General features: G+C 47.5%; 1 protein-coding gene across 1 annotated transcript; it reads left to right on the forward strand.

Annotated features, from left to right (window-relative positions):
* The first annotated feature begins 7,654 nt into the window (after positions 1–7,654).
* On the forward strand, positions 7,655–15,013 carry LRRC43 (leucine rich repeat containing 43). Its single transcript, XM_054392917.1, has 12 exons — positions 7,655–7,750; positions 7,833–8,087; positions 8,366–8,476; positions 8,601–8,740; positions 9,369–9,607; positions 10,362–10,540; positions 10,925–11,048; positions 11,231–11,370; positions 11,531–11,620; positions 11,904–12,101; positions 12,605–12,686; positions 14,865–15,013. Exons 1-12 carry the CDS (start codon positions 7,655–7,657, stop codon positions 15,011–15,013), a joined length of 1,803 nt encoding a protein of 600 aa, XP_054248892.1.
* The last annotated feature ends 574 nt before the right edge of the window (positions 15,014–15,587 follow it).

Genomic DNA, 15,587 nt, shown 5'->3' on the forward strand with positions numbered 1-15,587 from the left:
CTGGAGCAGGACCAACACTTGCCATCCTTTTTACAACTCTGACAGGTGACAAGAGCTCATTTCCCTCTTAGCAGTGCTGAAGTTGCCCTTTTGGAATCTGTGTCTTTGGCTTACATACTCTGCTGAGCTTCTGAACCTTGGATTCCTTTTAAGAAACTTGTTGCCCTTGGGCCCTTCTTGTTTGAAAGAGTCAGCTCTGAGCTTACTTGGAGCTTAATAAGTGATTTCTGTTGCTTAGTGCATTGGCCACCAGGCTGTATTTGCTCTGTGCTAGATTGTTCCCTGTGTCACGAGATTTGTTAGCCAGATTAGCAAAAATTGAAAACTAACCTCTCTGGTCAGCTCTGCCTCTGTTCACTGAAGCAGCTTAGAGACTGGGAATGGACAAAATAACCAACGTCAGAAGTCCAGGTATCTGCAGAGCGTACACGTTTCTTCACCCTGAACACCCAGTGAGCCTGCTCTTCCACGTTTTGCATAACGTAACTTTCCGAATGCATTGGTATCCTGATATTGTTCCTCAAGTGATCAGACCCTTACTGCTGTTAATTGTATTAAGCAGAACAGTCAAACATTTCTTTCTGCACCTGCTTTTGACGGGCTAGTAATTCAAAGGTAGCCCTGGTATTTCTCCAAGAAAGGTAAAACTCTGAAGCCTGTAGGGGCTGCACCAATGCCTGGAGCCCTGATGATCTTGTTTTCTTGCAGGCTTGGATTTGGGGATCGTGTCTGACAAACTGCCCAGCCAACGGACTCCACAGAGCAGCACTGAGATTAGATAACAGTATCCTCATGGAATTGATATGTCCATGTTAGGCACTGAGCTTCTTAAGTCCATTTACAAAATGAAACAAATAGCATTTCAGCTTTGCCTGTAATGACTGATTTTTGTTTTTCCCCAGCCAGACACTTCGCCTCTCTGTGCTTCAGCTCTCACCTCATTGGTATATTGGATTTTCTTGCCTAGTGGACACAGCATTGGGTGACTGAGGCTCTAGTGGAAGTGAAAGGTAATAGAGGAGTGAAAACAGGGATTTTATTTTAAAATCATTGCACAGGAAGTGATGCTGGTTAATCTCATCCTTATGACTGCTGGCTTTGACTTGATAGAGTTTATGAGAACTGATGAGTCAGGCCTGTGGTTCCAGGAGGAGGTATAGCAGTTTTCTTACTCTGTATTTAATTTTTTTATTATCTCTAGGTTAATCTCACATAAAGCATTTTAGTAGAAGGCGGTGATTCTTCACTGCTGTTTCATGAGCAGCGATAAACCAATACTTCAGTCTGACTTCACTCCTGACCAAGTGCACAAATGACACTGCTACAGCAGTGATGCTATCAAACCTCTCTGTGAGGAAGCTGTGGCTGGAGAGCACTGGTTTTGTTTTACTGATTTTGTGGTGATTTTGCTATTGCTGATGTGCCAAAAGGCAGTTATTCAAATGGCTTATTCTTGTGGCTGATTCTGCTAATCCTTGAACAGTGCTAAAAGTGGACCTATATTTGCTCTATGGAAATTATGCCAAATAAAATCACTGTAGTAAGGAAATTGGCACCTTGATGGGTAAATGACTCAGGGCTTGACTTATATGTAAAAGAATGGAAAGCAATGTTCACTGATTTTTAAAATTTATTTTAAATTTTAACTTGTATTTACACTGAGGAGCTCCTCTATGCCTGTTCTTGTCTCTGAGGCCTCTCTCATCCTGAACATGCTCATCACCAGGAGGTGACAGGGCCATGAGTAATTGGGTGCTGGGGAAGTTTCCTGTGTGCAAACATGGAAGAGTCCCTGTTGTCACCCAGATTGATGTTTAACGTGTTCCTGACTTGGAACAAGCTGTATGTGTCACAAACCCCAATGCCTTTCCATCGCTAGATGGAAACAAACCCACAAAAGATTAGACTCATCACATCCTTAAGTCCTGCCACTGCCTGCCCTTTTGACACTTAAAAAAGCCCATCTGTGATTCCTCCATCTCAACTGCTCTGTCCTCATAGGCCCTGAAAGTTCCAGGAGTGATAATTATGAGGTGTGGCTGTGTCTGAGCTAATCAAGCACATTTCCAGCAAGGCTGGTGCTGGCCCTGAACCATGAAAACTTGTAAACCCAAACCAAACTCCAGAGCTGTGATGTAGAAGCCACAATAACTCAGTCTTCAGAAGTGGGGGCTGATTAGAAAAATTGCCTCACTGATGCATCCCAATGAGAAATCATTTGGGAACTTAAGAAACAGAACTGCTTCATGTCTGTGAATAAAAATAGGCAGGAAAGGAGGATATGTGCTGTTTCTAATATCTTTGGCATGAGGACCAGAAACAAATATTTTAATTTGCTGTTTAATGAAACACTAAGCTTTCAGTGCAAAAAGTACCATGAAAAAGAATTAGAGAAAAAAGAGAATTCAGCCATATTACTTATATTTAATCTCATTTTAATTTAGTTCCAGGTTCTATCCAAATATGACCACAGAAAATGAGCAAAACCTCTCACCTACTAAGCAGCATCCTTCATCCTTTGCAGCATTAAAACAGATAAGTTAAAAATCTGGGTAAATATATATAAACTATATCATTGCTTAAATAAATCTAAAAAAATAGATGTATTCCAGAAATTCATCAGTACAATTCACTAGCAGAGAGAGTACAGTATCAGTCTACTGCCAATCAGCTTTTCTTTTGAAAATTAATTGCAAGCTAAAAATATTAAAATTACTGAAATTGTGCTTTTCTCTTTGCTTGTTTATGCCATGGCTGATTGATTAAGTCACCTTGGCTTACAGTAGTTCATCTTTATGTGCTGTTGCAAATAAATGAGTATAAATAGTTTCATAATAAATACAATCAATAATTTAAGGCATTCATCCTTCAAATATTAATTTAAGGAAGATTATATAGTTAGAATATATAGAACATCAAAGACATTATCAGTGTTGTCCCTGGCATCATCAATGTGATGGAAGGTCACATTTAGCCAAGGCTTTACTATCTTCAAGTTATTTTTCCATCCTGGCCTATTACATTTCTGCTGAAGAGTAGATTTTTGTTGTATTTTGCATAAATCGTTCATACTTCTGTAAAACCTGCCATATGTACATCTTCTTCTGAGCCATTTTCATCCCCTGGCCATGATTGACCTGCAGAAGGTCTGTGTCCTTGCAGGTGTAAAACGCAGCTCCTTCGCTCAGCGCCACATTCAGCTGATTGATATTTGCAGTGACAGAGGGGGTTAAATCCTCACCACAGATTAATTCTATGTCGCTTTTCAGGGTTTCCAAAATGTTGTGAAAAACGTGGAAAGTGCAGCAGTCTGCATCAAAAGCTGGACACTCAGGTATTTTCTTCACCATGTCTTTGACTTGGCAGTCAGCAGTCAGCCATTTCAGTGTTTTGGAGGTTACAGGGCTGCACGTGTTCTGTAGGGGAGGAAATGGAGAGAAGTTGTTTATCGTTTGGTTTGCATCTTTCCTCATAGTGCTTTCATGTTTTTTCATGTTTCATCTAGGCACAGGCACACCTACCTTTCAGTTTGTGTGTACTGGAGGCTTTTGGTTAATATTCAATAGCTGCATTAACACCTACACTCCCTGTATTGAGTGGGTACTGCACACTCTGGGGCTATGATTGTGCAGCACTTTCTATTTTAATACCCTGTTGGATTTCTTAGCAGCTTTTCTAAGTCTTTTTTAAATTCGTCATATGGGCAAAATTTACTCATGCAAGAGGTTTGCTTTGACCTGAGCATATTTTCAGCTGTTTCAGCAGAGATTGTTTTGATGTCAGGAATGATAGCAGGGGAAAAGTTTATATTGATTTATATAAGCATATTCTTGGGAACATGTTCCCAGGAATTGGAATTTGTCTGAGGCACTGATTCAGTGTCTATTTTGCCATCTCCAAGGAAGAGATGCTGAGCAGGATTTTTGGCAGAAGTGCTCCTGACTGCTCTAGTACTAGGATCAGATTAAAGAGCAAGGCAATTATTTCTGTGTTTCCAGACATCTGGCATCTCCAAAAAGATGCCTGCTTCAAGCCCAGCATGACTCAGGAGACCAAGAAGGAACAATGCATTTAGGCTGGAAGATCACAGCTAGGAGTTATCCGAGACAAAGTTGCCCAAGCTCTCCCCAGCTGTCCCAGACATTGACCCCTAACATAATGCAATGAGAATGCTTTCCTCCTTGTACGGAATACAGAAAAGAGAATATTTTAGGTTCCATCACAAATAGTGCTTTTCTGATGATCTTTCTATAATATATATAATATCTATATTAATATATATATTAAAAAAATATATAAAATATATATAATATATAATATATGTAATATCTATAATAATCCAAGAGATTTCCCCACAAACACAGCAAATGTGAAATCGTATACTTACATAGTTTTTAAACAAAATAGTTGCTTCCATTTTTATCATTGATGCTAATGGCTCTAGTCCTGTAACAAAATGCTTCTGCATCTGTTGTGAAGTAGTTTTGCTTTCTTCTGTTGGTGCCAAGGAGCCCAATGGAACCAGTGTACAGAAGAGGAAGAGTGCAAGCCTGTTGATCTCTGCATTGAAATGGAGAAAGGGAAAAAAAAGAAGAAAAGAATACAATGAACCAGTGCAACCCTGCAATCTGCAACAAGGTTAAGTCACACCCACCTGCTTGGTGCTTCATGGTGGGCTTGAAGAGCAGCTGGCTGGCTGGATGTTGGTGCTGAAGCTGCTCGTTGCCTGCAGTGCTGTAGGTGTGGACAGCCAGGCTACATTTAAGTGCCACGGAGTTTTACGTCAGTGGCTCCCCCATGGTTTGGTGTTTTGGGTTTTTTTTGGTTTTTTTTTGCAGGTGATAATTTGGGGTTTTTTCTTTCAAAAAAAGATTGCATCAAAAGTTGGTTCCAATGCGCCTTCACCGATTATGATCTCAAGACAGTTTCAGGCTGACACAGATAGTGTCCTGCATCATCTGTTTAACTACTTGTTCAGGATGCTTGGTTCAGCCATCCCATTGAAATACTTGGGCTCTCAAAAGCGTAGGATTTAGAACATAAACTCTGTTGGCTGGTTTGGATGTTTGGGTTTTTGTTGGGTTTTTTTTTTGTTGTTGTTGGTTTTGGGTTTGTTTTTTCAAAGCATGGTGGGAGCACAGAGCTTGCATCATTGGTGCCCAAAACCCAGCCATCTCCTGCAGGGTCTGTGTAAGAGTGGGCTAATGCTGGCAAGTGAACAAGTTATGAGGGGCTTGTGTGCAAGGCAGGTCAGACCTCCCGGTCAACATGTAAATCCTTTTGCTGGATGTCTGTAAGACCCTGTCCTGAGGTGTGACCCTCCCTCATGCAGAGGATTTCCTGGATCCCACCTTGCTATCTCTGTCACCCTTCTCTCTAACTCTCCTAAGCCTTCTATTTCCAGTAACTAAATGCAGAAAGTCTCATGCATGCCAAAAGAGAAAGATGATTCCTAGGATTTACAAGAATGAGGCTGTCATCAGAGGACCTGCAGAACTACTGACAATTTAGGACAGAAAGGAGAGCAGAAGAAACCCCTCAGAACATACCCTTATGAAACTACAAAGTGACAGGGACACACGTTGACTTCCCACCTCTGTGGTAAAAGATACACCTGAAAGGTAGTCATAGGTTCAAAGATGAACATGTCAAGTCACCAGAAAGCTTTCAAGGAACAATGAAAACAGTCAGTTCTGTTTTCTATGTGAAATAATCTGCCTGAAAATAAAAGGCTTGATGTGTGCATGAATTCCTCTGAACCACCTGGGAACAATCAACGAGGATTGTTCTCCGCTCTGAACTGATGCTCAAGGCTTGAAATGGGAATAGGTGTTTCCCCTGGGCCATGTTGGAAAAAATTTCATCCCCCCAAAGTGTTGTCAAGCTCTGGAGCAGGCTGTGCAGGGCAGTGGTGGAATCCAAAAAACGTGTAGATGTGGTGCTGAGAGACATGGGTTAGTGGTGACCTAGCAGTGCTGGGTTAACAGTTGGACTTGATGATCTTAAAGGCCTTCTCCAATCTAAGTGATTCTATAATTCTGTGTTGCACTGAGGTCCCACCAGGCTGTAACTTCAGGCCTCAGTTTTTTACTTGAAGCCACAAAATGGAGATTCATAAACTGAATATGTTCTGCCACCTGCTATGAGGAAGCCCTGGACAGCCAAGCAGAGGGAGGTATTTCTTCATATCCCGTTCCCAATTGCTAATTAATGCAAAGAAAGAGAATGAGTTATCATGGCCTGGGGTGTGGGGCAGCAGATAGTACAGCAGACTGCTGGAGAAGAAACAGGAAAAGACAGTTCTGCCAGATACTTTGTTTTTATTTTAACTTTTTTTTTTATCCTTTTTACCCCTAAATAATAATGAGAGGTACATTTCTTTGTGCAGGGTGTTCTTCTGAAACATCCCTACAAAGACCTTAGTAGGTACTAATGGCTCATTCAGGTAAAGGGGTGACCTTGGAGGGATGCTTGGCTGGAGGCACCAAAAAGAAGAGGCATGTAGCTGGGTGATGCCCCACAACTGTGTTCCAAGATGTTTGAAAGGTGCCTGAGCTTGCATATACAGGAAATCATTGGGCATGGGCTACTGCCAGTGTCCTTCCAGCTGCCCCAGAGGGGAATGACCAGGGAGGAGAGACAAGGAATCACAGCTCTAAGAGCTGGTTTCCTCTAAGAGCAGGGAACATCTTTGTGCAGCACTGATGGCAAAGAGGCCCAATTATTTATGATACAAATAAGAGAAGTGGCATTCTTACAGCTCAGCTTTTCCACAAAGCACTTTCAAAGAAGAACCTCTGACACCATTTTCTACCGAGCTGAGGCTAGCATTTGCCTGGTTATTCCACTCCATGGTATGTTACTATCTGTCAGCATTTACGTGTTCTACACATCCTTTCCTATCTGCACACAGCTGTGATAAGCTGCTGAGCTGATAAAGGAGCACATCAGCATCTGTCCTGTAAAACCCAATCTGAGTGGAAGTTCAGCTTTCCACCACATACCCACCAAATGCCACAGAGCATCTGCAGTTCAAGTGATGAAATTTTAGTGACATTGGCTGCTCTATGAGTTCCTTAGAATGGAATTTGCAGCCATTGCCTCAACACCTATTGCTGGAAGAAGCAAATAAACCTCAGGGTGCAGAGACCTGAATCTGACCTGAGACAGAGATGTAGCTTTTGTTCCTGGGGCTCATCTACTTTCTCCAAGTGTAAGAGACACTGTTTTTAGCTGTGAACTTTGTTTTCCAATGGCCTTGCACTGCTGTGGCAGCAGCACATTTAACAGCTTTGCTGAGACTGACTGCTGCTTCCCCAAAACCTGATTGAGCTCAGGATGTAGATAAGTCACATGGCAAATACCATGCCACAGGTCCTTGGCCAGGGAACAAGGCTGACACTGCACCCTACACATGCTGCATGAGGTCACCTGCTCTTTCCCTGGTGGAGGGCAGCCCCTACAACCCAGGAGCTGATCCAGAAAACCAGAGATTGATTCCCAGCCTGGGGAGCTCAGTGCCATTCCAGACTTGCTCTGCAGCCCTGCTTGCAGGACTTGATCCCCAGTCCCCATAGTATCTGCGTCCCTGCCATCTCCTAGCAACAGAGACCTGTTCACTGAGCCAGGGAATTCCCTGCTTGGCTGAGGCTGGATGGCAGCACCCAGCTACTGCAGAGTCTCAGCTGCTTTTTGGGAGCACCTGCAGCACCTGGCTCTGCAGGACTTCCCATGTGGCCTTGGCAGCTGGGTATGGAGCCAGGGGGACACAGCATGGGACGTGGTGAGAGTCTGTGGTCTGCAGGACTGTCACTGACTCTCCCTCTCTGCAGAACAAGTTCCGCTCTGATGCACGTACCAGTGCCTGCAGAAGCCAGCCAGGGCAGGAGGAGGCTGTGATGCTGGATGAGGAGAGCCCTGAGGTGCTGATGGAGCTGCTGCGTGACCCGCACAGCCCATGGGCTCTGCCACCAGAATGCAACCCCCAGGACCAGTACCTGCGGGAAACAGCTGTGATGGCACCTGAGCTCGTCCGTGGCTCCAACATCTTCCAGGTCTTCAGAACCCTGCGGATCGTTGGCAAGAGAGTAAGTGCAGCTGCTGATGCTCATAAAGCTACTCATCTCCAGGCCAGGAAGCTGTGTCTTCCTGTTGTGAAGGAAAATCATCCTGGGAAAAGGACACTTTCCCCATCCTAGGGTCTTCCCAGATGTTACTACTGCAGCTGCTATAGAGCTACTGACATTCCCACCCAGCTTGCTGCACTAATCCGTGTTACATGTATGTCACATGGGTCACCACTACATGTCTGTGTCACTTCAGCCACGAATTGGCTCAGGGGCATATTGGCCAAATCTCTTTACAGGTGGAGGAAATTGATGAGGGTCTGTTGCAGTTACAGAAGCTGGAGCAGCTCATCCTCAGTGCCAACCAGATCAGCAGGATATCCTCAGCCAACCTGCCTCGGACACTGAAGGTGAGTGAGCGATGCCTTGCGATGGCAGGATGTGGAAGGAGGTTGTGTCTGGGACTGCACTGTGAGCCGAGCAGCTCCAAGGACTGCCAGGAGCAGTGTTTGTTGTTCCCTCTGTCCTGGGCAGGTCCTGGAGCTCTGCTGCAATGCTGTGGGTGATCTGCAGGACCTGTGCACTCGGCCTCCTCCAGAGCTTCAGCACTTAGGGCTGGGATACAACAAGCTGTGTGGCCCTTCACAGGACAAGTACCTCACTGCAGACCTCTGGTAAAGCCACAGGCTGAACATGGGCTCCTCAAAGGGAGGTGGGCAGATGTGAACAGATGACCTCAAGCTGTCAAGGTAGTCCATGTCAAGAAATTACAGTCCTTCATCAGAGCAGTTTCTTTGCTCTGTGTCCAGCACCCATGTCGACCATTCTGTCTGTGCTGTTTTGTCTCACATTCAGAGGTTGTCTTGTTCTGTGACCAAGGTGTAGAATGAGGAAATCAACTGAGGAACTGCCTTGACAACCTACCCACTGCAGTTCCCATGTCCCTGGGCAGGTTCCTTTCTCCATACCCTTCCCAAAGCCCCTGCTGGAAGGATCTAAAGCTTAAACCACATCATCAAGTGATGCAGTGGGATAGTTAATGGATGGTAAAGGAGCATGGTTTTGAGTTGTGGGGCAGACTGGCAAGGGACCATGTGGCTCAGGAATTTGGAATTGGCCTCTTTAGGTTGTACCACTAGATTGCCCAGTTTGACCCAGTTTATGCCAGAGAAACAGATTTTTTTTGTTGTTTGTTTGTTTGGGGTTTTTGTTTGTTTGTTTTGTTTTGTTTTTTAGCCAGGGCAGTAACACTATCCTCAGATGGGTATTGTTTGTGTAACCTTCTCTGGGTTCTCTTCTTAGGCCAAATCTTGTCTCCCTTGACCTGAGCTTTAACAGCTTCACGAATCTGCTGGAGCTGGTCTTCCAGCTGTCCAGTCTGCAGAAGCTGCGTATCCTGGTGCTCCAAGGGAACCCACTGGCTCTCATTCCCACTTACAGAGGCTTCCTTGTGGACAGCCTGCCGAAGCTCTCCATCCTCGATGACATCCACATAGGGCCTGATGAGAGGCATCAGTTCCAAGGTTTGGCAAGGCAGACAGGTAAGCCTTTGCATTTGACTGTATCCATGCTGACCCCATGATTCAGGAGGTGGTTTTATGGTGGTTGAGCTAGGAGCCCTTAGGGCAAACTGTGGATCCAGGATTTAATTCCTTCTTGTCTTACCTCAAATGGGCATCCTTATCTGTGCCTTTTTACCCCATTAGCTCAAACAGGGAGTCAGGCAGAGGACCCTGCAGCAGTGTAATTGCAAATAAAGTCATTTTTGCCTTAATCAGGTCTAGAGATTGCAAGAAACCCCAGTGCTGGCATTACCTCGGTGTCATGGTCTGCCTCAGTTTCTGCTTCCTCAACACTGTTTTCAGACCATGTGTTTCCTTCTCAAGCTACCGAAAAGAGGAACATACCCACTGGGGAAGATGCTCACATGAGTGCTGCACTGTCAGCTTGAAGCAGTGCCACTTCTGCAGCATGGCACATCCTTGACTGGGACTAGAGCAGGGGGCTGGGGGCACGCGGGGATGGGAAGCCCCTACTGAATGAGTTTATGCACCAGATGTGCTCTTTGAAGTCTAAAATGTTAACCAGGGAGGCAAAGCAGCTAAGCCAGATGCTTGCATGGCTTTGGAGTGACCCCATGTGGCAGTGGCTTGTTATGGCGATAGCACAGGGTGGCAGGGAGGGACGCCAGGTGGGACATGGCTTCCTGGAGGCTTGTGCTTGCTTTGTGCCACCTTCACTCTGGAAGGAGTATGCTGCAGCCTCACCCTAAAAGGAAGGGTTTCTTCCTTTTAGAGCTGATCAGAAGTGAAGCACGGTTGGTTGTGAGCATTGGGGAAATCAAGGGAGTTCCTGATCCGAGCACTCACCAACAGCTGGAGGTTGACTCTGAGGCTCCGGTGATCACCTACAGCTACTGTGTGACCTATGAGTTTTTGGAGGGAGAGGAGACTGGGCACAGCAGCAGCACTGAGGTTTGTGCTTAATTGACATCTTGCAATGTCAGGCAATGTCAGGTTTCAGGTTATAGTAAGGTGGACTTCACCTCCAGACTGTAAAGTGAGACCTGGTGTGGGCAGCAGCAGTACTGGCTACAGGATTCACACATGGTCACATCTGGCAGGACAAGTCACTGCTGGCTACATTCCCTGTACCTCCTGGGGAGTTGATCTACATGTGGGAGTGCATTGACAGCTCCCCTCCCACTGACTGAACAGACCCCTTTCCTTGGAACTGGTGTCCCCTGTTCCCATAATGAGGATGGGCTGGGGAATGGGATTTCAGAGGCAGCTATTCCCCCTGATCCTGATGCAAACACAACCAGACAAGCCTTGCCAAGAGATCCCTCTCTATTCCAGGAAATAAAAATCCATCAGCATTCTGTGGTGGTCGCTCTGGATATGGACAGCTCTGCTCAGGACACCAGAGAAACAATGAGCCAGCAGGAGACTGCAGCCAAAGAGGAGCCCAAGGTCCCCTCTGGTAATGAGGAATTATAAATCCCTGCCCCACTGCTCAGGGATCTTCCTGACTTGGTGGCATCAGGACATCCCTCACAGCACCTGCTGTTACTGAGACTGATGGATAAAGAATTGTCACTAGGGGTCCTTCTGTCTTCAGAAAAGGGAGGTCTCTCCTCATGGCTTTGTTGTGTTTCTGTCCAGCTAAGGTGTTTGTCACCCCTGGAAAGCCCTGGGCAGACACCATTGACTGCAGCTACAGGAAGGAGCACACCGTCAAAGACTTAGTGGGGCTGAAGTCCTACCTGGAGACTGGAACGATTGTCTCAGTTGTGGAGGAGAAGGTGAGAGTGTGGCAGAGCTGAATGAAAGAGGAAAGAGCCGCTGGGAGGCCCAGCAGTGGTATTGTGTTCACTCTGGGAAGCAGCCTGGGATGACCGTGACCCCAGACCAGGGTCCTTGGATGTCCCAGCCTCTGCAACATCAGCTCCTCTCTCCATGCAGGTGCTCTCATGGCCTGTCAATGCTGATCCAGAAGAAAGCACAGTCACAAAGGGGAAGGCAGGACGGGGGCTGCAGAAGGACAATGCCAAGGTAGAGTGCTGGGAGAGAACTATGTCTGAATAACATCTGAGTTACAAAAGTGATGCTGGGGGAACGAGGGCCCTTCTCCTGGAGCAGTTAGCTCTGTCACAGAATCTCCCTTCCAGACCTGTCACCAAAGTTCCTCTTGCTATGGGAGGAAGGCAGCGGTGATTTTACACACATCTTGGTCTGGCTGCAGTGGTGGGCAAAGGGCTGGGTCAGGGTTGCTTGCTGTCTGATGCAAGCTCCCCAACCCTCTGCTGAAGCCTGTCCCTGTGCTGGTGCCCTGCAGGGTCCTGTGCCCAGGGACAAGCAGAAAAAGAAGAAGCCATGTGAACTCCGCAGCGACCCTCCCATTCAGAAGACCCTGGGCACTGGGAGGGTGACCCTGGAGGCCCTGCTGACCAATGAGGACTTGGTGGCAACTGTGTGTGACTTTGGGATCCTGATCACTGAGCAGTCAGTGCAGCCACCAAGTCTGGAGGAGAAGGTAAGGAACATGTCCTGGGCCAGGGTGGTGAGGCAAGGCTGCCTGGTTCAGCATATCCCAGCCTGCTCTGCCCTTTCCATTCCTCCCATCCATCCCTCAGTTCTCCTCTTCATAAAACAGGGCTGCACTAGCCCTACCTAAGCACCATCCATCGTTGCAGGTGTTATTTCATGTTATTAGCAATAAGTTGATATTATCTGCTGCTTTCTATGGGCCTAGGTAATAGGTGAGTTGTTTTTCCATTTGAGAATATGAAAGCAACCATTCATGCTTCCTCTGATGCTCTCTCTCTCAGCATGGCACACACCAGCTGTACAGACACTTTTTATTTCCTGGATTCTCTTCTCTAAGCAGCCCTTCTGCTTCACTCCTGCTTCCCCACCCCACTTCCCTCTGACCTTTAAATCCTAGTGACAGAACCGAGACAGCAATGGCTGCCACAGGGTTGGGTGTGGGCAGTGAATTTCAGCACAATCTAACTATGGAAACATCTCTCTCTGCAGGATGGGAAAAAAGGCAAAGGCAAGAGCAAAAAACCAAAAGCAGAAAGTCAGACCAGCCGGAAAACCACGGCGTCTGCTGAAGGTGAGGGAGACTGGAGCTGGCTGGGCAGAGGGTGATGTGTATGAGAGCAAACAGCAGCAGTGCCTGGCCTGGAGGCAGCCACAGGTCCTCAGCTCTGCCCATCCCAGCAGGGTTCTTACTCACATCCTGAGCACAGAGCACTGAATGCATCCATTGACTGAGGGGCTGGAGGGTTTGACACATGCCTGACACCTTGTTGGATTGGTATCTGAACAAGCACTGAGGGTGGGCTGCTGGCTCTCCTGGGAGTGACACACACCTACCAGCTCTGTGTTCCAGGGAAGAAGGGCAAAACAGTTTTTTGGGTGTGAGATGTGCTGCCCACTGTGTTGGCAGCTAATTGTAACTAGTGGCATGGCTGGCTGCAGGGAGCACTGTCTGGGATGCACAATAATGTCCTCATCCATTTCCAACTCACATCTCAAGGTACTTTGCAGAGGGAATTACTGTTTTTTCTGGTTTAGAGATGAGATGCACAAAGAGTCCCGAGTGTCCCAGCCAGCCCATGGCAGGTCTGAGAACAGACCCTGGTCTGCTGTCACCCATGAAGAGATCATCCCAAACGTTGGTGGATGTCTCTGAGTCCCCAGTGCAGAGCTCACCAGCTGCTCAGCCAGCAGCGTTACTTAAGCTGCTGGAGAGAAACCTCATCCTGCTTCTTGCAGGTTATTTTTCCAGCAACTTTGTTTTGACTACAAAAATAGCAGTGCCAGCACATTAGAGGGGTAATGCAAGAGCAGAAGGAAGTGGGGGGAGGGAAGAGGGTGGTAGAGCCATGCTGAAAAGCTGCTCTTGGGTCAAGGAGAATACGGAATGGGCCAGGCCTCTACAGCACCACTTGGAGCTACCAAAGGACCTTTGAGTTCCCACTCTCACTTCAGATTTAGCTGCTGATTTAAGAGAGCAATTAATCCCCTCCCAAAGAGTGTCAGGATGATTTTCTGTGCCACATCACCATAGTGAGGATCTCAGAGCCCTGCAGCCCTAGGCTGTTGATGATTGAGGAAGCCTGGTGGCCTTCCCAGCTACCTGAAAAAACAAAAAGCTCCTTGAATGATTGCTCCCCATATGCAGATAAGCATTTGCAGTACATGTTCAAACTGCTACTGAAGTGGGGAGCTGCTCAGTGGTTTAGCAGTGGTGCGTCTTAGCTTCCTTTTCACGCCTGTGCCTGTGGTCAGTATGCATGCAGGAGGTCTTCCTTCAGCCTAAGCCAGAAGGAACCCTTTCTGCAGAGGGTTGTGTGGCTGGAGATGGTGGTGTGTGCACAGAAAGCTTCTGCTGCTGCAGGAAACCCAGAGTGATACTTAACTTGGTATTCTCTTAACGTCCCTGCAAGTAGAGGCTGGCTGAGGTGCACAGAAGCTGCAATAGGCTGGGTACTGAGAGCTGATTTCAGAAAGATTGTGCCTAAAAATCAGCTGCCCCCCACAGCTTGCTACACCCCATGTCAACAGTGTCCTGTGGGCATGACTCATGACTCACAAGTCGATGGCAGCTGGGGTGGCAGACGCAGCCACGGGGGCAGGTGGGGGCTGCTCAGGCAGTGCCTGCAAGCCCTGATTGCTCCATAAGTCACCAAACTGCTCCAGGGTTGTTTGGCCCTTGCTCATCTCTTGTGTACCAGGTACTGCTGTGGAGCTGCAGCAGTGGCCACGCTTCAAGGTGTGGGGATGGCTCCTGGCCCTTGCTGCTGCTGTGGTCCAGTGAGGCTGTATAGGGACTGTCACTCTCACAGCCGGGGGCTGACACTGATTTGCATCCCTCAGTCAGGAAATGCACACAAATAATAAGTCCTCTCAGGGAACCTGGGATCCCTTCCAGACACTCAGCAAGCTTTGTCTCAAGCCAACAATTTGCCCAGACATTGAAGGATGTCTTCGGAAGTAGTGTCACGTAGCTCATTTGATTTCCCTGGATCCCTGAAACGATTTATTTCTGCATCTTTCTTTTTTCCTCAGAATTATAGAGGAGTTTAACAATAAAAAGCAAAGTTGCACCCAGATAATTGCCTGCTCAAGGATGCTTTTTGGGCTTCTTACTCGAAATCATATTCAAACAGACTTTCCCTCAAGGCCTGGAAGTCAGTGCTAATGCAATGGGCATTCCCCCTGCCCACTGCTGCTTTTAGAGTGATTCATTCTGGCAAGACAGTGACAGATTTGCTTCTTTCCACAGGAAAAAGAAAAACCAAAGACTCTGCTGAACCGGAGGAGGGTCAAAGTCTCCAGCCAGTGCCACTGACAGTTCAGTTCCAGATGCAGCTTCTTCGATGGCCCATGGCAGTTGGTTCTCAGAGCCAAGAGAGCGTGGAGGAGCCTCAGTAATATATCCATAGTGGAAGAGTTAGTGGAAAATAAACCCCACAGTGAAGGTGCCTGAGTCCTGGTTTAGATGAACTGCTAGAGCTGTGAGATGCCCCTGGGATCCCGGTTGTCTGGAGCTGCTGCTGAGCTTCTGCAGGAGCTGCAGTGTGCAGGGGCTAGTGTGTGGTGTGCAGGGTGGGAGGTGCAGGTTGAGGGTAAGAATATGTGGTGTGCAGGTAGGATGTGTAATGTGTGATGTGTAGGTGGGATGTGCAATATGCAGGGTGCTGGTTGAGGTGTCCCATGGGTGTGCAGGGTGCAAGTTTGGGGTTGCAGTGCTGCGGGTGCAGGGTGAAGTTTGGGGGGCGCAGTACGCGATGCACAGGGTACGATATGCAGGGTCGGGTGTGCTCTGTGCAGGGCACAGTGCCCGGTGTGCAGTGTCCGGTGCCGGCGTGCACTGCCTAGGGCATGCCGCCCCGGGTGCGCCCTGTTCGGTGCAAGCCCCTCCTCCCGCGGGCGGGGCGGAACGGGGCCAGGTTCCTCGGCGGCGCCGTGCGGGACCGGCGGCAGCTCCAGCTGAGTCTCAGCAGCT

The sequence above is a fragment of the Indicator indicator genome, chromosome 26, assembly GCF_027791375.1.
Source record: "Indicator indicator isolate 239-I01 chromosome 26, UM_Iind_1.1, whole genome shotgun sequence".
NCBI classification, from domain to species: Eukaryota; Metazoa; Chordata; class Aves; order Piciformes; family Indicatoridae; genus Indicator; species Indicator indicator.

Coding starts and splice junctions, on each gene's coding strand:
- LRRC43 (XM_054392917.1), top strand. CDS start 7,655: ATGGCAGCACCCAGCTACTGCAGAGTCTCAGCTGCTTTTTGGGAGCAC. Junction 7,751..7,832: donor CATGTGGCCTTGGCAGCTGG/GTATGGAGCCAG, acceptor CCCTCTCTGCAG/AACAAGTTCCGCTCTGATGC. Junction 11,371..11,530: donor TCTCAGTTGTGGAGGAGAAG/GTGAGAGTGTGG, acceptor CTCTCCATGCAG/GTGCTCTCATGGCCTGTCAA.